Raw genomic sequence first — 21,277 nt, 5'->3', positions numbered from 1 at the left:
TAAGAATTTTCCAGTTGCTATAAATTCCTCTGATCATGAGAACTAGAGCTTCACGGGCAGGGAAAGGCTTTCTTCCAAACTCGCCCAGATCTTCGAAACCCTCAATTAAATCTATTTTCATGTTGTACTCAAGATTCCTCTTAATAGATATTTCGTCGAACATCAGAATACATTTCTTCTCGTAAGGCAGCATCGTGTCCGCCTTTAAAGTAAGGTGCATAAAAATTTTTTTATTGAATCCAGGTTTGCAACGGAAATTGGCAACCTGTGATTTCACTGTTGATATTGCTAGCAAAATAAACCCTTTTTGTCGTAAAAATCTGTGTTTCTTAGGTCCTTTATAAAATAATGACAGGGCAGTTTTCTTTTCAGATAGTAGCCAAGGGGATTTTATCTTATGTCGTAATTGCATATTCACAAGAAAATTTGTAAAATTCGTGAGAGTTCCTTCTCCATACAAAACATTCGCAGAAAGTTACGTTTTCATAACCCTTTTTTTGTAGCTCTCAATGAGTATTCAGGTTATTGACTTTTTTCCTAGCATTGGTTAGTTCCTTCCTCAACCGTTCATTTTCTTCTTGCAATGACTGCTTCCTACCTCCAATTCCCATAGAACAAGATGGAAGGTTCTGTAATTCTTTCAACCACTCTTCATCTTCATGGTTACTGATAGAACTAACTGTCATGTCAATGTTTCTGGAATGAATCGGGGCAATAAAATCACTATTTGAATATGTTTGTGGATGTGAGGAACCATTCTATTGGATTATTTGTTCATCCAAATTTTCCCTATCCGATTCACTTTCTGAACCTTCATCATTTTTGTAACAGAATGGTACAGCAGTAGTAGGCAATCTTTTAGATGGACTAATATTTTCACTGAAATGTTTGCTGCAGATCAGCTTATTTCCTTATGATATCTGGCTTAGGTTTGCCAAAATAGCATTACCTGAAATAAGGAACATCAATGTTAACATACATATTTATCGCAATGGTTATGGTAAAATATTTTTTATGTTCAAAACTTGAATTTATTTCATTTCAATAACGGGCATAAATGGAATAACAACTAGTAGTACCCTTATTTGGAATTTCCCTAATTGTATCTTATATCATCGTCGGAATGACAGCATTATCTCGAATTGTGTTAAGATAATTCCATGCCTGTGTATCATTCTCAAAAACAACTACACATCATTGACATTTCTTGGTATGCTCAAAACAACGGTAAAAATACTCTCATACTTATCTTTAATAAGGGTTTAAAATCAAACAAAAAAGATCATTCAAAAGAATTGTAACAAAACCAGAAATAAAAAATATACAAATAAGTATATACGTACCAAAGATATTTAAATAATCTGATTTTAATATAAATATTATATTGATTGGCTTTGTATTGAAAGTTACGGATTAATGCGAATAATTGGATAAGACCAATAAATAAAAAAAACTCTTTCTAATAAAGGAAAAAAATTTGTCCTATCAACTACTACTAAAATACCTACTTATAGTCGTTTTGTCAGTTTTATCATTGTGTAAAGATATTTATACAATGGCCTCATTCTTACCGATAAGTGTACCAACTAACCCAGGATCGGTCTTGGTTTCACATTGGAGAGCCAAAAAATATGTATGGTCATAAAAGCGGGTACTTACTAGCAAATAAAATTATCTCTTGTTAAATGTGTTTTTTGTAATACATATAATAAAATTGAAACTAAAATTCATTTTTATTGAAAGTATTCAACAATCATAAGATGGTATATGGCATTACTATATTCTTACCTTTAATAGATATGAGGACAAAAATGAACAATAGACAAAAATGGTGATTATATTATGGAGGGACATTACATTGGTTAAAAAAGCTCTTTTTATATTGAAAACACCGGGTAATGTTTAAAGTAAAGCTCTCAGTACATTTTTTGACAAAATCAAAATGACAGAAAAGTATTCAAGAATAATCATTGGTGATGTTAGTTATTCGAGATAAAAGTGTGCTATATCGCTTAAATTGACTAATAATTATAATAAATAAACATATCCTCATTAAAAACCTATATGTTTGCCTCGTGAAGGCACGAAACGTCGAATCGAAGATTTGTTGGTACATCTCTATAGTAAATTTGTATTCAAATTTGATATTATTTCATTCTATGCTGGATAAAACAAAAGCATAATTTTATAACTTGAGAATGGAGGAAATTATAATTTTCTCCCTATAATAACCATATTATAATATGTGATAAAAAAACAGTCTATATACATTTGAGCCTCATTGACAGAATAATTTCCAAATATAAACACACAGACACACTATCTTATTATTATGTACTTAGTTTATAAACATAAAAAAATAGCAAAAAATACTATTTCAATTTTTGTGAAATATTAAAGTTCAGTCCTTTGTATTCGGTTAGTTGTGTTTATGTATGAGTTTGAAATATTTTCAAAAAGGTTTCATTCTATTCTGTTTGTCTTTACTATAAAGGTGGCTTCTAAGTTTAAATTTATGTATGATTCAAGTATTTTTGATAAGTTTATAAGATTGAATGGATTTGGAATTTGTAGTAAATCATTGTACTCGTATAATATGCAATACGACCATAATACAAATAAACTCATTATCAGAAAAAAATATTGGAGAATTATCTTTTATTTGACGATAACTAAATACCTACTTATGTTTAGTATTGAAAATTTCTAAACTGTCATTTATTCACATTCACTATTTTTTATTTCTTTATGAAAAATAATTGTCTTAAGAATAACTCACCTGAGTGTATGATCCATTTTTGACATCTGGTAGGGTCATTCACAGGAAATCCGTACATTTTAATTGTAGGATCTGATCTCTTACTTAGTCCACACTTAAAATAAACACACTTATTTCCAGCCATTTCTAAAAAATTGAAAAGAAGTGATTATTTGTTATATAAATACATTTTAGTAAGTAGTTCGCTAAATATACAGTTTTTTTTTTCGAAATTGTAAGCTTTGTAGCATTTATACACCTAGCGCCTCTTATAATTTGAATATATTAACTAAGAGAGTAGTGATGTATATTAATTGTAATAATATCCACTTACCTTAAAAATGAAATATATATCCAAGTTCAAAGATTCTCAAATAAAAAAATAATCCAAATGCACAACCAACGAAACCCAACAATACAACGAACACAATACAATAATGAATTCAAATTGCAACTTTGCTATAGGCATCCAGAATAAGAAACTTTACAACACAGCTTACTGGTTGAATATAATATTCTAAATAATTTTGGCACCATCTGTTATTGGGGTAATTCGACAACCAAAGCTAAGAAAACACGTGATTCAAGCTACGAGTAGCAGTATTATATACAATGGTAATACCATTGGATAAAGAATAGAATATTATTCTATTATATTAGTATTAAATATATGGTTATACTAAATAACTTGTGATCCATTCATCCATTTAAATATAAGTGATCTGTTATACAACTTGAATATATAGTTTTCGAGTTGTCAATGTCGACAAAAACTATACAGTTACCAATATCGTCCGGAAAACTTTACGTCTATTAAATTATGTATGACACTTATGTAATTTTCTAAATTGAACTTTACAAAGACGATGCCTCTGATTGGTGGTATAGATTGCCAAAATTGATTTTCAATAGTATACGCTATTGGTGCATTCTACTTGTCAAAAAGTGGGATCAAGTGAGCGTTGAGGGAACTGGCGGAATTTTCAAAACTCAAACAGAAGCTGCAACCATTAGAATTTATAACATTACTTGGTGATCTTCATTATATATATAAAAATACTTGTGTGAAAAAAAATTGATGGAAGAAGACACTGAAAATAGATATGATTAAAAAAAAATAAAAGTAACGTATAATTTTTATTCAACCGAGTTAATAAGTTTAGAAGTACTATCTGACATTTCTAATTGTTTTCTAACTTTCGCGAAGTGTTTGAGAAAAACTCCAAAAAATACTCCCATTACAAAATTTAATATCGCAATTAAAAAAATACGGAGAGACAGAATGGACGTTTCCCCATTTTTGTTCATTTGTTCCAAAATAGCATGCTGCTCTTCGTGATCTATTTCATCATATAAATGCCCTTGCGAAATGTCTATAGTTGCGTCTTCGCTATCGTTAATCACAATTAAATTACCTACACTTTGCTCTTCTCCAATTTCCTGTATATTTTGGGTGTAATTGACTTCACATATAGTACTATGCTCTTTGGATTGCTGGAATTCAAAAATGTTGTAACTCACATTATTAAAAATGCATTGGTAAGGCTCCGATGTATCAATAAAATTCTTTTGCGACAAGTAATCGAAAAGTTCCATAGTTTTGCAGTTGCACTTCCAAGTATTATAAGATAACTTAAGGAAAATTTCTGACAAAGGTTCAAACACTTCCGGGTTAATGTATTGGATGTTATTTTCGTGAAGTAATAACATTCTTAAATTTGGCAAATATTTCAAAGCTTCGGAACTAACTTCCGTGATTTGACAGTTACTAAGGGCCAGTAGCTCCAAGGATTCCGATTTGATTACAGGCATTTCTCCTAAAAAAAAATAAGATTTTTAAGTTATTAAGTTACGTGTATCAACTCAAAATAGAAGAACGTATTATGTAGATAGTCATTGTTTTTGTTAGTACTTAACCACTGACTATCCGTTACAACCAAAGGACTCGGCTTTGTACTCCCGTGCTCGAAGAAACAGTGTACAATACGCCGTTTACCGTTTTAAAATCGGACAAATGAAAGTGTGCCTTTTTTTAAATTCAATTTTAATTAAGTGAAACACATTTTTCGTAGATTTTACTTTTGTTATAGCTATTAATTTTCAAATTCCACCCGTATATAAGTAAAATCATTTTAAAAAATAAATATGACAACTAAATAACTAAATCGCTAACATAAATTGACATTTTTTCTAATTTAAAATATTTAATTTCAACATTTCGTTCAGTCTATTTTATAAAACTATTTTTGATAAATAACTTCGCAAATTGTGTATAAACATTTTTGTAAATTGGACCAAACATTTATTTTTGAGACCATTTTTAGAAGTATCTTCATTTTTAAATTCTTTGTTTTGTTTTTTTTTTCAGGTATTTTTCATATTTTGGGATATATTTCTCCATAAAACATTCTGTTTTTATTTTTTCTGATTTCACTTCATCCTATTCTAACTTTTAAAAACAATATCGTTTCTATATTTCTCATAGTGTATTTTTGTTCATTTTTTCGACTTTTAGAAGTTAGAATACGACATAATCATGAACATCCATGCCCGGCCTATCCAAATAAACCCCCTGTGCTTAGTTGACTATTTCGTAAACTATCATAAAAACATGAAATTGTAATTGTATTGTTTATAAATATAATTTGAATTGAATTTATATAAATTTTATTACATTAATTTTAGTGAATGAGTCTACTGTTAATTGTAAATATCTTTTTAATTAAATTTTTATAAATTTTCTTATATTAATTTCAATAAATAAGTAAGTTTTTGAAAAATTATACATATAATAAACGTTTAATAAAAAAATGTAAAAGGTTGTTTATTTATTATATTTCCTACAACAAATTTTATTTGATTGACAATAAAAAAATATGAAATATGTATATGATTTTAAATAATCGTTAACGTAATTAATGTACACAATTGCAATGTCGTTTTTGATTTTTTTATTGTTAGTTTAATTTCTCGGTCGTGGAACCAACAACGAATTAGTTATAAGGTAAGTCACGAAGGCTACCCACTACACAAGTGAACTGATCCATTTACCACTAACGGAGAGCGTGCCGAGACGCACCCGCTTAATTATCCGAAATAGGACATTGGGATTTTTTTAATCTTCTAATCTTAATCTAAAAATTTACAGAAAACATTTAATATCTGGATAACGGTGAGGTTAAGGTATAGGAAAGTATGCATGAATTTGCCTTATTTTTTACCCCTGAATAGAAAAAACCGAGTGGTTCTATTTAAAAAAATGAAAGAAATTTGATATTTATGAAGTTAACCTTTGAACACTTTTTATACACACCCTGTATAAAATGAGAACTTTTTCAACAAAGATTCAAATACGTTTGACCTTGCTGAAAGCAATCGAACAGAAACCATTTTCATATCTTCAAGGGTATACCCGTAAAAAAATAATTTATAGGGGTCTGCAACGGTCAAATTTTTTACAAAAAAATTAATAACTAAAAAAGTATACATTTTTCGAAAAAGGTTCGTAATCATAAAAATGTCTGTTGGGCTGTTATCAAACAACTAGATAAAATTAAGAAATGTCTCATCTTACCTTCGAATGGATTGCCTGATAAATCCAATAGAACCATATCAGTTAATTCCTGAATAAAATCATCAGGAATGACTCGAAGTAAATTATCGCCCAAATAGAGTTCTTGTAGATTTTCCAAATCATCAAAAGCTTCATTATCAATGTCTATTATTTCAGAATAATTGAGGTACAATTCTTTCACGTACATACTTTTTTCAAACGAAAGATCGTCAGGACCAATTAATGCTAAAAAAAAGTTCTTATTGAATAGTACATAAATATATGATTATGTCTAGGTATAACTAATCTTAAAGAGATACAAATATAATAAAGTTTTCTAGAGAACCGCGTTAATATTTGATTCAATGAAATTCTAGTCACATTTACCGTCGTAAAAATGTTGGTGCTAATAAACAAAACACAATTTTTCACGAACGTGATTTGAAAGATAATATGCCAGTGTCTCAAAATGTATCACTCGAACCCAAAGTCTGTAAGTCGCCAAATTCAAAAGTGCTTCCGTCCCCAAACTTCCAATCATAGATTGGAAGTTTCTTGCGGTAGTTTGGTTCCACAAAGACGTACAGGAAACATTGAGAAGACTCCCGATTTGAGTGACTATGTAAATTAAATGTTAATTCACAATCTTGTAAAAACTAACCATACTATGCATGTTTATGCGGTCTTAAATACTAATCCTATTGTATACAAAAGCTAAAATTAATGGAACTACACGTGTCTAAGGGACATATTGAATCGCTGAACTAAGATGTTTACAATAAATTTTAATAAATTCTAGTAGTCTATCATTTATAGGTCTCTTTACAGAACAGTTTCGAATAACTATGTTTTCATAATCGAGTAAGTAATCAGTTGAAAATTGTGTTGTCATGAATATTTAATGTTAAAGTTGATGAATTTAATGTTTTTATAAATAAATAATAAAATATATGACATCGCAATTCTCAACTAATTAATTTCCTGATGATACATACATATTCATTCAGTTAATATATTAGAAATAGTACACTTTGGTATTTAAATTTTGCCACAATCCTACTATGAAATTTATCAAACGAAATATCGTAAGCCCATTCATAAATTTAGGGGTTGTACATGTCATTCAAAGGTTGAAAATTTGGAACGTACTTTCTCGTTGAAAAATATAACTTCATTTCTGGAGTGTTTTAGTATTTTTTATAATCATATAAAGTAATTTGAATAATTAGATTATACCGTTCAACTTATCCGCACTATCTACACAAACCGGTGCTTAGTAAATATACTTTCATTAATTTATTTGTTGTTATTTAAAGAATAATGTAACATTTTGAGCAATTATCACTTAAATAAAATGTACTTTCACCTAAAAAAAATAAATATCACAGTAATTCGTATAGTTCTTCCAAAATAATTAATAATAATTTTTTTTGATCCACCTACTTATAAAAAAATCATTATTATAACTTATTAACTTGCTACAACTGAATATTAATTCGTGCTGTTTTTTTCAAAATTTTAACGTTTATTTAAAAAATACATGTACAATAGTATTATTTGAAGTATTGCCCATTTGAAGCTATGACCTTTTTCTATCTTTCTGGTAATTTGTAGATCCCATACCAAAAAACTAAACAGCCAAGAATGAATCAAGCCAATTTTTGATATCTTGCTCTGATGCGAACCGTATCTCAGTGAGGGCGTTCTGCATCGACCGAAACAAATGGTAGTCAGAAGGAGCAAGGTCTGGGCTATAAAGCGGGTGAGGTAAAACTTCCCATCCCCCGTTTTATAAATAGTTCTTAACCGGAATAGCAAAATGGGGCCGAGCGTTGTCATGATGGAAAATTATTGCCTCGTGTCTGGTCGCATATTCCGGGCGTTTTTTGGCTACTTACTGCTGTCTTCAAACGGATTAATTGTATTCGGTAGCGTTCTCTATTAATGGTTTCACCCGGATTTAACAGCTGATAATACAACACATCCTTCTGATCCCACCAAATAGAGAGCATTACCTTCGCGCCATGAATATTCGGCTTCGCCGTTGAATTGGCTGGTTGGGCGGATTTCACATATGATTTTTTGCACTTGGGGTTGTCGTAATGGATTCATTTTTCATCACCAGTGACGATCCGATGCAAAAATGACTTCCTTATGAGACGTTCCAGCAGCATTTCGGACATGCAAAACCGCCTTTCGACGTCTCTCGACTTGAGTTCATGTGGTACCTAATTTCCTTGCTTTTGAATATATCAAGCTGCTTTTAAACGTTTTGAAATGGCTGCTTGAGTGACAGCCAAAGATTCTGCGAGCTGTTCTTGTGTTTGGCAACAATCTTCATCGATTGATGCTTTCAGTTCTTTATCTTCAAACTTTTTTGACTACCCAGGACGTTCATCGTTTTCCAAGCCAAAATCACCACTTTTAAATCGTGCAAACCACTTTTGGCACGCTTGCTCAGCTCAGTTCACCATAAACTTCAATGACTTTCAGCAGCATTTTTCTTCTTATTAAAGTAACGAAGAAAACTCCCAGCAAAACAGTTTTTCAGGAACAAAGTTCGACATATTTGAGTGAGAAAAAATTATTGTTGTTAACGATTCAAATGAATGACATATACTGAAAATACGTACAATAACAGTAGCTTTCCAATGCAGGTTCGGAATATTGGAACGAGGTAATGATATACAAGTAACGCCATCTCTTATCAAACCCCACGAATTAAGTTATAGACCAATAGAAAACGTAAATAGACGAGTAAAATGTACCTGCCTGTAAGGGGATTTGGTTTAAACAGGGTACCAGACGTGAACTGAACCCTTTTTGTACCCCATTCGTCTATTAGAGCTTCGGTAGTCTTTTATCTGACGCAAATAATCTTGTCAACATCGAACAATCTTTGACGATTCGGTTATTGCCACCCGTTTAGTCAGTTTTTTGTGCTTAAAATCATATGCTGACAAACCTTGATACAATGTTTCTAAACTGGTATAATTGTACTCTGGATAATTTAGTGTATTACTTCTAATGTCGCAGCCCTGTACTCTTTAACTGTAAATTGTCCTACGTAGAAGCTTTGTCAACACTTTCGTAAATACTCGATAAATGGAAAATTTATTAACTCCAGTTAATTCAGCATTTTTTATTATGATTGCAATATCAGATTGCTCCTTTTCTAAGCATACGAATATATTTAAAATAACTTGCTGTGATTGTATATCTAAATCTCACCAAACCACGCCAATGCTTATCGAGGAATGTCTGGAAGGAATATGTCCACAGCTTCGGCCAATAGAAATACATTTGTGTTTACGATTCGATGTTTTCATTGGTAAACAGTGGAGATGATGAGTCCACGTGAACTGACGTTTTACCGATTTTTATACGGGGAGTAAACATTTCTTAATTTGGTATGAGTACCAATCTGAAATTGATCCCAATTGATATTGGAAGAACTATAACAGAATAATTTCAGACTAATATATCGACTTACCGATTTTATTTCCAGAAAGGTCAATCACTACGGGATTATTTTCTAGCGGATCGAAGTTCGGTATTTTTTCAATACTTCTACTTATACAGAAAACTGTTTCTTCTGTACAATTACACATTGACGGACACCTTGCTTCAACCATATAAGAAATGGTTATCAAGTGCATTAAAACTACAATTGCGCATTTTTTCAATGAAATCTTCATAATGAAGAAGGGAAAAGATTCTGAAAAATCAAACGAATGAAATTAATAATTTTTTCAAAATGAAATTATCGGTTAAATTATAACGAAATTTGGATTGTTGTTCCTAATTCAGTAGCGACGTTGTTTAAAATATAAAAATGAGCAGAATTCTAAAGGTAGTTTTCCACCGAACGGACATGGTACTACTTTTATTTTCAAAAGCAAAAACAAAAAACTCGAACTAAAACAATTAGGTAGACCGAGTTGGGTGTTTTGTTTTTATGTTTTTTTCTGTAATTCTACTAGACCAACAGTTTTCATAAAGTATTCTGTAGACGCTATATTTATAAAAGCGTGCAAAGTTTTTATAATCAAATCTTTTGATCAAAAGCAAAAACGAAAGGAAAGACGACAAATGGATCATGGAACCGATAAACTTATAACAGATATGATAAATGAGAACAAAGAAATAAATGCTGAACTGAAGTCATCGTTTCATAATTCAGAAATTGTTAAATGTACTTGCACCAAACAAAGTTTAACAATTGACAACATCAGTGTTTGGCCTTTTGTAGTAAATAAAGTACGGTTGGGTAAGTAACAAATCTCAACAAGATTTACACAAAATTTCTATTTGTTGCTTCCAGTTCATTCCAATCAGTCAAGTCATAAATTGAGTTTAGCACTGTTATTAAATTTTTTACTAAAGTGACAACGGAAAGGAGAGCCCGTGATAAAAAAAGCAGAGGTCACAAAAATGATAGCTACAATATTTTGGGACTGCAACAGTATTCTTTTGATTCACATCAAGGAATCAAATACAACTCTGCACGCGGGATATTACTTCAATTTACTAACACAGTTGCGTCAAAAAAACGGTGCGGATAAATCAGCACAGCTGTGCGCTACAGTACACGCTGCTTCACTTTCCAAGGCTACTGGACGCGAATCTGGCTTCACATATGTTGAACATCCACTATATAGCCCCGATCTGGTCTCGTCCGACTATTTTTTATTTGCAAACCAAAACGCTGAGTTAAGCGGTGAAAGATTTAACAGCGAAAATTAAATTAAACAGACGATGTATCAACATGTTGACTCTAAATGCGTCGACGTTCTCTATTTACGATCTTTCTTTCTATGTCAGGCTAAGAACCAATGGATTACGCATTACGTATGATGATTTTACCTTTATCGAAATGAAACAACCTATTTTGATACATCGAATGATCAAAATTCTATATTCATTGCGAATATTTCTATAACAATTGTTCCTTTTCTTTGGTATTTATCTAAGAAAAAAATCATTCTTTGTATCAATATAGAATTTAAATTAGTCCAGGCTACCACCAAGGTTTCACCTCCGATTTCCATATCTCCCACTTGTGAAAATTTTATGTTTAAAATAACCACGGAAATTGATAGAATTCTAAATTTTAAATCATTCTAAATTAAAAATCATTTTTTGATAAATCAATAGTTTTTTAGTAATTCGCAACTGAAAACTTGAATTTTTCTTGAAAAAATCACGTTTTCAAAGATTTTTCATGAATAACTCGAATACTTTTGATTTTATCAGAATAAGTGTGAATAACTAAAATTAAGCTTATAATAAGACAAAGAAAATAATTTCCTGAAGGTTGAATATTTTTATCGATCGAACATTTAACATAAAAACCAAGAAAGTTAAGGCCGAAATAAGATCGATTTATATTTGTAGAGAAAACATCAATTTCGCCCTTAGCAATAGTACCCAAATTGCAATAAAATTATAATTCAGTGATGATTTATTTTATTACGTACTAATAATGATTTCTGGAAGTTTCAACGATTTAGAATGAATATTTTCGAAATTTTTTAAAATACATTTTTTTTAATTTCTGAAAAATTATAAAATATACATAAAAATTGATAAGGAACATTTTGCTTTTTCTAAATTTTTTGTAATTTCTAAAATAACTAATATTTGACCTTACAAATCGTACCCTAACGTATGACTGATAACCATTATCGAAACCTTTAAACGTTAAATAGAAGACTAAAGGAATTTAAAACGTTTATAAACTTATAAGTTATAGATTTCCCTATAAATCTACGTTTTGAAGGACTAATTTGCTAAAAAATTAGCGAGATATGGCCAAAAAACTATTTACACTTTTTTAAATTTTGGAGCTGGTAGATTTCTTTGTCGTTATGGATGATTTTTGGGGGTTAAAAATTTTGAATACATAATAATCAAGTTGAAAAATATGAAAAAATCCTTCTTATCCTACCAAATTTAACCGACGAATCTCTGTCTCCTATTCGACCAGTTCTTCATACGTTGTGGAAAAATAAAATATAAGTGTACACCCGATATTTTCATTATATTGAATTTCTACGACGAATGCGGCGTTTTAAAATATCCCAGACATACTCGATAGGATTCATATCTAGACTTCTCGGTGGCCAGTCCAGGGTATGAATTCCTACTTCGTTTAGGTAATTCAGAAAATCTTCTGCAACTTGTCATGTATTAAACGAAATTTCAAGAATGTCAGTTATGTATCTTGCTGCGTTAAGGGCGGATCTAGGACACTAATTCTGTGCGGGCATCAAAACAAATTCCTCCCCAAAATATGATAGACCCCGGGAATGATAGAAGACTGCGCAAATCTTTTTCTTCGCCGTCTTCGAATTTGATTACATCCATCTGGACCTCATAGACTGAATCTTGTCTCATTCGTAAACAAAACTTGGCACCAATTTTCTAAATTCCAATCTAAATATTGCCTTGCAAGTCTTAGTCTAGCTGCCTGGTTAGCAAAGGTGCCTGGAGAGTTCTTCTGCTGTGTAGACCAGCATTCTGAAGGTGTTGTCTTATTTATCTATCAGAGATATTAACATTTCGGATTTCTCGTAAAAGGCTGTTGATCTCGACACTTGTCATTGACCGATTTCTTAATGAATTTAATTACAAAAAATGCTCGAGGAGTTAAAACTGAAGGACGTCTTTGACCAGATCTCCTAGAATGTGAACCGGTCTCTCGAAATCTTTGCAAAATATGCCAATGGTTGTGTGGTGTACGCCAAACAGATTTGCCACTTGACGATAACTTGTTGTCCCTGTCCAACTAACTTGGCTATTCTTTCAACTTCGCGTCCACTTAACCGCCTAAATCTATTCATTTTGTGTTTAAATAGTCTCGACTTTAACACACCTTGATTGACTTAAATTACTGCTGTCCACAAGTTGGTACAACAATAGAATGAAAGAAACATTAAATATGCATAAAATTGAAATTTTAAAAAACTACAAAACCAGTTATTTGTTGATAAGAAATTCAAATCAACAACAAAAAGAATAATGAGAGCCTCAGAGATGAAAATACCGCGGATCATCTAGGGAATCACCCTCAGGGACCGAATAAGGAGTGATGACATAAGAGAAAAATTGGGCGTACAGGTTGTGGCGAAATGGGCCAAGGCACGAAAAAGATTCTGGATGGATCACGTAGAAAGAATGCCAGAAGACAGATGGACAAAGTGGGCTAAAACTAAGAGACCGAACACTCGCAGATCTGTAGGCAGACCACCAAAGAGATTAGGTTAGGTTAGGTTAGGTTAGGTTGGAGCTCCAAGAAGAGAGCCAAACGTACAGGATTGAACAGGGCCTGGTCCTATTGAAAGATGAAGAAGAAGAAGAAGGAGAAATTCTGCTATGTTTTATCGCTAATATTTAAATAATTTAACTATTTGTGATAGAAAAAAAAAGAAACCCAAAAGATTAACATTGTAGGTTTTGATATTGAAATAAATGGTAGTGCGTTATTCATGGCCACGAGTTTATATTTGCAGTTTAAATCAATTAAGCAAAGACGGTGTGAATATAATCTACTGTAGTTTATTTCAGAAAGGTATAGAGTAATAAAACCTCATGCAAAGGGACCACGGAGTGACCCAACGAATATTTAAGCCACTTTCATAGTTTGGCATTGATTTCATTGTAAAATTTCTTTTTATTAAGTGCACGTAGTACCACCCGGGTTGGGGTTTATTTATGGGTTTATTCCTATTGTTATCCATTCACAAACAGTGAAAATAGTGTGACAAAGGCGTGCCGGTAGGATACTCGTAAAAAGAAAAGAATTTTATTTTAACAGAATAAAAATTAGGCATTATGTACATAGTATTAGGTACACTTATTTTTTATTGAATATTATATAAAAAATACATTATCCAGAAATTAAATTATAAAAAATCATAATCTTCGTTATCTGAGGAACTGTCATCTCCTCTACTACTATTTCAAGACCTACACCGAAATTGATCCAAACTGGATGGATTTCCCCATGTTATTACACTATACCTTTTGAAATAGACTATAGAATAGACTATAACATTATACCTAAATACTCCATCTAATTGCTTTTATGATGATGTGCCAGACATTTTAAAAAAATATGAGACTAGGAAAATTTTACAACTTAAAACAAATTTCCTTAAAATCTAATGAATACTGTCAAATAGCGATGCACATTTTTCTCAGACCCACTCTGTATTATTATTCCTATTGTAATTTAGTTGTGTTATAAAACATCGAAATGAATCAGTTTTTATCCAAGAAATTTAAATAGCTACTTACGTAATCTGAAGAGATTTTGTTGATTTAAATAAAAGTTATTTATAATATCAATAACACATTATACCTTTCCGTTATTTGATCATTATTTAATATCAGACAGAAAAGTATTATCGGTTGGTTATTCTTTGCATAAGATACATATATTATACTGATCAGATAAAACAGGTCAGGTTCAAAGGGCAGGTGGAAATAATTTTATAAAAAACTAAAGGATTGTATGCACAATTTTTCACACAAACTGTGTAAATCTGAGAAATACGATCAATTTAAATATTCAATGTGACCTAACAATAATGTAAATATAGTGAGAAAAATATAAAACACATTTCCAATTTTACAAGTAAAAGTATTTCGCAGGATTGTTTGTAAGACTCTAATGTATTTTCCAAACAACTTTAATCGATTCAATCATTGAAGTCAATGTTAATAATAAGAATTATTTGATCCTTCTCTGTTTGTTTTTGTTAACTGGCAGTGAATTTCAGTGCCTAGTTTTTATGGATTAAAATCATAGTTTTTGCCAAAAAATATATATATAGGGTGCGGAAATTATTTCTTCACATACATTTTCGAGGTTGAAAATTTAGATAGGTTAGGTTAGGTTCGATTAGGTTAGGTTCGGTTAGGTTAGGTTCGGTTAGGTTCGGTTAGGTTCGGTTAGGTTCGGTTAGGTTAGGTTCGGTTAGGTTAGGTTAGGCTCATTCTCAAAATATTGAGCGACTTTAACGAGATATTCGTGATAACATACTTCGTTATGGAAGAACTTGATCTTATTATCGTATACCTATTTTGGGGAATTTCTATTTAAAAGACATTATTCATATTCAAATAGAATTGAAGATTTATTGGCACGAGTACGATTTCCGTGGAGCCTGGATTTGACTATGCCGCCATTTTGTAAAAATAAGTCGAAAATGAAGAATAAAATTTTTCAATACCTCGCTTCGTTTTCGAGATACCGATACTTGAAGTTGGAAAAATTTATTTTTATTCAATATTTGTATATATACTAACCTAACGTAACCTCGTGGTGTACTTTGAGTGTAAAAAGTTCAAAAATTTTGAATTTTTTACAGCCAAAATTGTCTAAAAAAGTTTTTCTTCGCGTGAGGATATTATTTTAGTTTTATTTTATTATTATTTGTTTTCCTTATGGGGGACTTCGCCCCCTGGACCCCACGCGGACCCTGGGCTGCCCAAAAGCCACAGTCCGCGAGGAATGGGTGAGTTTGGAGAGGGGAGAATAAGGGCAGATAAATTCGGAACGGGTATATTTGGAACGATTTTTTACAGTCATTTTTTGATTCTGTTGATTTTGTCGTTAAAAATAGCATAAATGATGCAAAAATAACTTTTTCAGGATAATTATGAAATACTATAGTAGTCTGGCTTTTCAATTATAAAACAAACGAAAATAAATAACTTTTGAAAGCATTCAGAACGTACTTTCTGCTCGAAAAAGGATATTTTTACATTAAATTATCAATTAAATCTTCAAATCTCCAACATTAAATATAATTATAATCTGGCCACTCATTACAGAGAGTAATCACGTGCATAGTGCGTGAGAGAGAAATTGTAAGCCTGAATCACACCATACACAACACTAAAAGGTATTTAGTGGCAAATTTGAATTGAATTTTAAATGCTTTTTTCAAACTAACATTTTTATTTGAATTTTAAATACTTTATTTTAATATCATATCATATAAATAATACTTTTATTTATCAATTGCATAGCATTCATACATTAAAATCTTCGTTCACTTAGTTAACTACTAAATTTTATACCTACATATTTCACACGTTGCCTTAATTTGTTTAAAAGTATCTATAAATATATATAATTATTATTTTAATCGTAATTTTGTTTTCCCTAACCTTAAATAGCTAGACGGTTTTTCAAATTTAAGGTATATTAAATAAAAATGTAAGGGTACCTAATATTGTAAAGTAATATCTAAGAGAGAAATGTCGTGCTATATGTTTTATTCAAATACGTATCAAAGGTTATAAAGTAAATTCATACAAAACGATATAAATAATAATAATAATAATAATAATAATAATAATAATAATAATAATAATAATAATAATAATAATAATAATAATAATAATAATAATAATAATAATAATAATAATAATAATAATAATAATAATAATAATCTTTATAAGCAACAGAAGGTCCTTTCCTGAATAAATTCTTTGTTTTCAAAAAAGGTGGTTGAGAGGGATATAAGGGCGGATGAATTTTTATTTTAATCTAAATCGGAATCTGATTCCGACGAGGGCGAATCAGCTCTTAAATTTATTATTAGAGGTTCCACTTGTTTTTCAATTAAATTATCAATGTCCCACATTTTATTTCGAAAAAAGCGGACATGTTGGATTGCCTTACTCCAATTGGTTTAGGTAACATTATTTAAAGCTTTAGTAAATAAAGTTTGGACATCACTAATTTTAAATGTTGTGTTTTTCCTTGCCCCCTCACCCTTGATTTGTGCCCATATGAGTTCAATTGGGTTGAATTCACAATGGTAAGGTGGCTCAGATGTATTTTGTCAAAATTCTAAAAGTATTAAAGCAATGACGCGTTTAGAAATGATTGTTCTTCAGATTGAATAACGTAAATAGACAGTTTAAATTTAGTTCCATGAATATCACAGCCACTTTTAACAATAAAATTTATTTTAAAATAGAGGATAGTCAATGTATAACATAACTATAATACCACATATTAAAGAATAATAAAAATTAAAGTACATGTTTAACATACGCTATACAGTCACATAATTCTTACTGTAAAAGCGCATGTTAGAAATGTAGTTTAATTTTTAATTTTTATCAAAGTAAATAAATCACATAATAAAACAAAAGCTTGAAATAATTATTAATATAAAATTTTTAGAATATAATAATAATGAATTAATGTAACGTGCAGCTGTGTGAACTTGACTTTCTCAGACATTGCTTCAGCCAATACGAATCGTTATAAAAGGTACCACTAGCATCCCATGAGCCAATCACGCGTTTTTGTAATGACACAAATCAATTTCTAGCAATAGTCATTTATTTACACTTGTAACTTATTTCTTGGATGACCAGAATAGATTCAAAAAAAAACTTTTTCAAAATGATCTTTATTTTTGTTGTGTTTACATCTGTCTCACCCAAGTCTCGATCAGTGTTACCAACCTAACCTCTCAAAATTCCCTTTCTAGAGCGCGAAATTCGAATTAAAATATAAAAATGCTTACACACGTACAAATAATCATTAATTTCTATTGAATACATTCGTGACCTTTCTTCAATAAATGGGGAAGAGAACGATTTCCGTGGCGCCGCGGATTTAATTAGGCCAAAATAAATTGGAAATGAAGACTGGAATTTTTTGATATCTCGCTTCGTTTTCGAGATATCGATACTTTAAGTTTAAATCAAACGTTAGTTCGAAATTCGCTTTATTGAACAGATGGCGTTCAATACTTCGTTCCAAATGAATATTTTATCAATTCAAATTCAATATGAATCTTGTAATTCAATAAAGAAAAGATTTTTTATTTAATTTTTATTATATATTTATATATATATATATATAAATAATATTTATTATTTACTCTGATACTCCAAAATTATAATCAAAAAACAGATTTTTATAACAAAATGAACCATTTTTGATAACTTGAATACGATAAATACATGATTAATTTGATGTTTTTCATAAGGAATTGTCTTTTGTTTTTCATTATTTATAGAGTAAAAAAAATATTTAACGATAGTATGAAGATTTAATTAGTAATTTAATGTAAAAACATTCTCTTTCGAGTAAAAAATACGTTCTGAATGCTTTCAAAAGTTATTTATTTTCGTTTGTTTTATAATTGAAAAGCCAGTCTACTGTAGTATTTCACAATTATCCTGGTAAAGTTCTTTAGTAATTATTTTTGCATTATTGATCCTATTTTTATCGACAAAATCAACCGAATAAGAAAAATGACTGTAAAAAATCGTTCCAAATCTACCCGCTCCGAATTTATCTGCCCCCAATCTGCCCTCTCCAAACTCATCCGTTCGTCGCGCCCTGTGGCTTTTGTGCAGACTAGGGTCCGGGGTCCAGGGGGCGAAGCTCCATATAAGAAAAAAAATAATAATAAAATAAAACTAAAATAAAATCTTCACGCGAAGAAAAAATTTTTTAGACAATTTTGGCTGTAACAAATTCACGATTTTTGAACTTTTTATACTCAAAGTGCACCACGAAAAGGTTAGGTTATGTTAGGTTAGGCTATGTTGATATATACAAATATTGAATAAAAATAATTTTTTTAAATTCAAGTATCGATATCTTGAAAACGAGGCGAAATATCGAAAAATTTTATTTTTCATTTTCGACTTATTTTGGGTAGATTTACAAAATTGCACCACGGAAATCGTACTCGTGCCCTTTTCCAAATATATTGATAATTCTCTCACCGTATTTTTATTCTTGACCACATATAGTTCGATAGCCAGGTTGATCAATTGATCAATTATTATTTTTTTTTTTTTTCGAAAGATAATTGGTGAAATGTATCAGAAAGTTATGTCAGCTGCGGTGCGGTAAGTGGGATAAGTGGCAGTAGCCTTCCACGCACGAGAAAAATAAAAAGAAATTCAGTCATTTCCCCCCAGCTGAAAATTTGTAAGCTGATTGTTAATATATTGCTGTGATATAAAAAAAATCAGTTAACAAGGAGTCGAGGAGAGCCTGGGCAACTGATGCAGTAGATGCTTCCGCTTAACACTTTCACTGCCATGAGCTCATAGGGATGTCAACCTGTGTGCCAAGCAGTGATTACAAAAATATGAATTTTAAGTGATGTTATCTGATTTTCTTTGTACAAATAGACTAATGTACAACAATTTTTTTTTCCATAAATTGACAAAAAACTTGTGAACACGCGAGCCTTGTTCAAGTATGATATCTGATGGAATATACCACCGACACGCCTAACGTGTCTTTCACAGTTTTTCAGTAAACTAATAAAAATACTTGGAATTATGAATTATAGTTATATGTATTTGAATAATCAAGGATAATAATAAAATATATGATATTCTATAATATCTATAACTGTTCGTGGTAAACACTAAGACAGGGTGTTAAACAAAATCCGGGTTCTCCAGGACATTGAGGACAAAAATATAGGGATGCTTTTCGCACATTACGGGTTTACCAGCAGTTCTTACATTTGTATTACCCTTTGCGTCTTTTGGGCAATGGTTTGGCAAATGAAATAATGCAGGTTGGAAGATCTAATAGACTTGTTATTACATATAATCTGAAGTCGTAAAGATTTAGCTTCGTTGGTGCATCTTGATTATGCATATGCATATATGCGTTTATCAACATAACTTGAATTATGTGAATACCCAGCTTTTTGTACCAGCGAAGAGTTTTGTGTTCACAACTGAATAACTAATGAGCTGATCACAATGATCTAGATCACTCTTAAACTGATTATATTCGTTAATTACCTGTGGTTTCAGTTGCTTCCTACCTCTCTTGGAAACAGTTGGTACCAAGTCGTCTCCAAATTCCGTAGATATTGCGAAACCCTCCCTAAGATCTTTCCACTTACATAGACATGTTCCATCCTGTAAATACACGCAATAACTTTTAACAGCCGTTAATTGTCTGTTTGTAACAGTTAAAGGAGTTCCTACACGTTTTGGTCGTAAAATTCCAGTCAAATTAGTGTTGACTTGCAACAGTTTTTTAGATAATTCGACGCTAGTATAAAAATTTACTAAATAAATCGAGTGACCCATATTAATTTTATCCTCCAGAAGCTTTAATACCACCTTTTGAATGTGTTTTCTTCCGCCTACATTTTGGCCATAGGTCATATACCGTATTTGTGGCGTTTTCCCTTGACATACTGGCGACAATTAAGTCTACCTCTCCACAAAATTATTGATTCTTTATGTGGATTATATACATCTTTTAATCTTGCGTTAAAGAAATTGATCAATGGCGTAATTTTATACATATTGATTTGTTGATTGTCATTATTACTAAAGTGTAAGGCACGAAGAATCAAAAGAAATCGATTTCTGCTCATAATTTTCCCAAATATTGGAATTTGAAATAGAGAGTTGGTTTTCCAACAATCGTTAAGTCTGTCTAGTTTTATCGTACCCATGTGAAATAAAAGTCCGAGAAAAAGTTTCAACTCTTCTCTAATAACATCTTTTCACTGTGTAGTGTGGCTCTTTGCTCCTTCACTACGTGCAAGAATATCAAATGCATATCTGTTTTTGTTCTCTATAATGAATTCATAAAAACTTATTTTCAACATTAATTTTCTAACCTGGTACTCTAACAAATGGTATGTGTTCTCTTCTTCAGAGTACGGTCACGGTAGGCGTGTTGCCGACATTGAAAGTGTCAACTTCTACTTTAAAACTATGGAGCGTAGAGGTAAGGATGACCATTTCATATGGGGGTTTGGTTTAAAAACTGTCCGCTTATAGACGGTAAATTATAATTCAAAATTTGACAAGAATGGCGCTCCTGTCGGACGAGATATCATATGATCGGTCGTCCGTCTTATTTGAATGACCTCTCTCAAATGTTTTCTTCCGGGTGTGTCGCGATTTCTCGCTCATCACTATTTTAGTGT

At 31.0% G+C, this 21,277-nt stretch overlaps 1 protein-coding gene across 1 annotated transcript; it reads right to left on the bottom strand.

Annotated features, from left to right (window-relative positions):
* Positions 1-3,882: 3,882 nt before the first annotated feature.
* Positions 3,883-14,740, bottom strand: LOC130452656 (protein slit-like). Its single transcript, XM_056792017.1, has 4 exons — positions 14,613-14,740; positions 9,805-10,029; positions 6,333-6,557; positions 3,883-4,575 (listed from the first exon to the last, which is right to left on the bottom strand). The coding sequence occupies exons 2-4, from the start codon at positions 10,007-10,009 to the stop codon at positions 3,896-3,898; spliced, it is 1,110 nt and encodes a 369-aa protein (XP_056647995.1). The 5' UTR covers positions 10,010-10,029; positions 14,613-14,740; the 3' UTR covers positions 3,883-3,895.
* Positions 14,741-21,277: the final 6,537 nt, after the last annotated feature.

This window comes from Diorhabda sublineata, chromosome 2, assembly GCF_026230105.1.
Source record: "Diorhabda sublineata isolate icDioSubl1.1 chromosome 2, icDioSubl1.1, whole genome shotgun sequence".
Taxonomy (NCBI): domain Eukaryota; kingdom Metazoa; phylum Arthropoda; class Insecta; order Coleoptera; family Chrysomelidae; genus Diorhabda; species Diorhabda sublineata.
Note: the sequence above shows the minus strand (reverse complement) of the source record. Positions and strands in the feature narration are given on the sequence as shown.

Excerpts from the sequence above, each read along its gene's own strand:
- LOC130452656 (XM_056792017.1), bottom strand. The coding sequence starts at position 10,009 with ATGAAGATTTCATTGAAAAAATGCGCAATTGTAGTTTTAATGCACTTG. Across the intron at positions 6,558-9,804 it reads CCTTTCTGGAAATAAAATCG|CATTAATTGGTCCTGACGAT; the intron begins GTAAGTCGATAT and ends ACTTTTTTTTAG. Across the intron at positions 4,576-6,332 it reads ATCAGGCAATCCATTCGAAG|GAGAAATGCCTGTAATCAAA; the intron begins GTAAGATGAGAC and ends ATTTTTTTTTAG.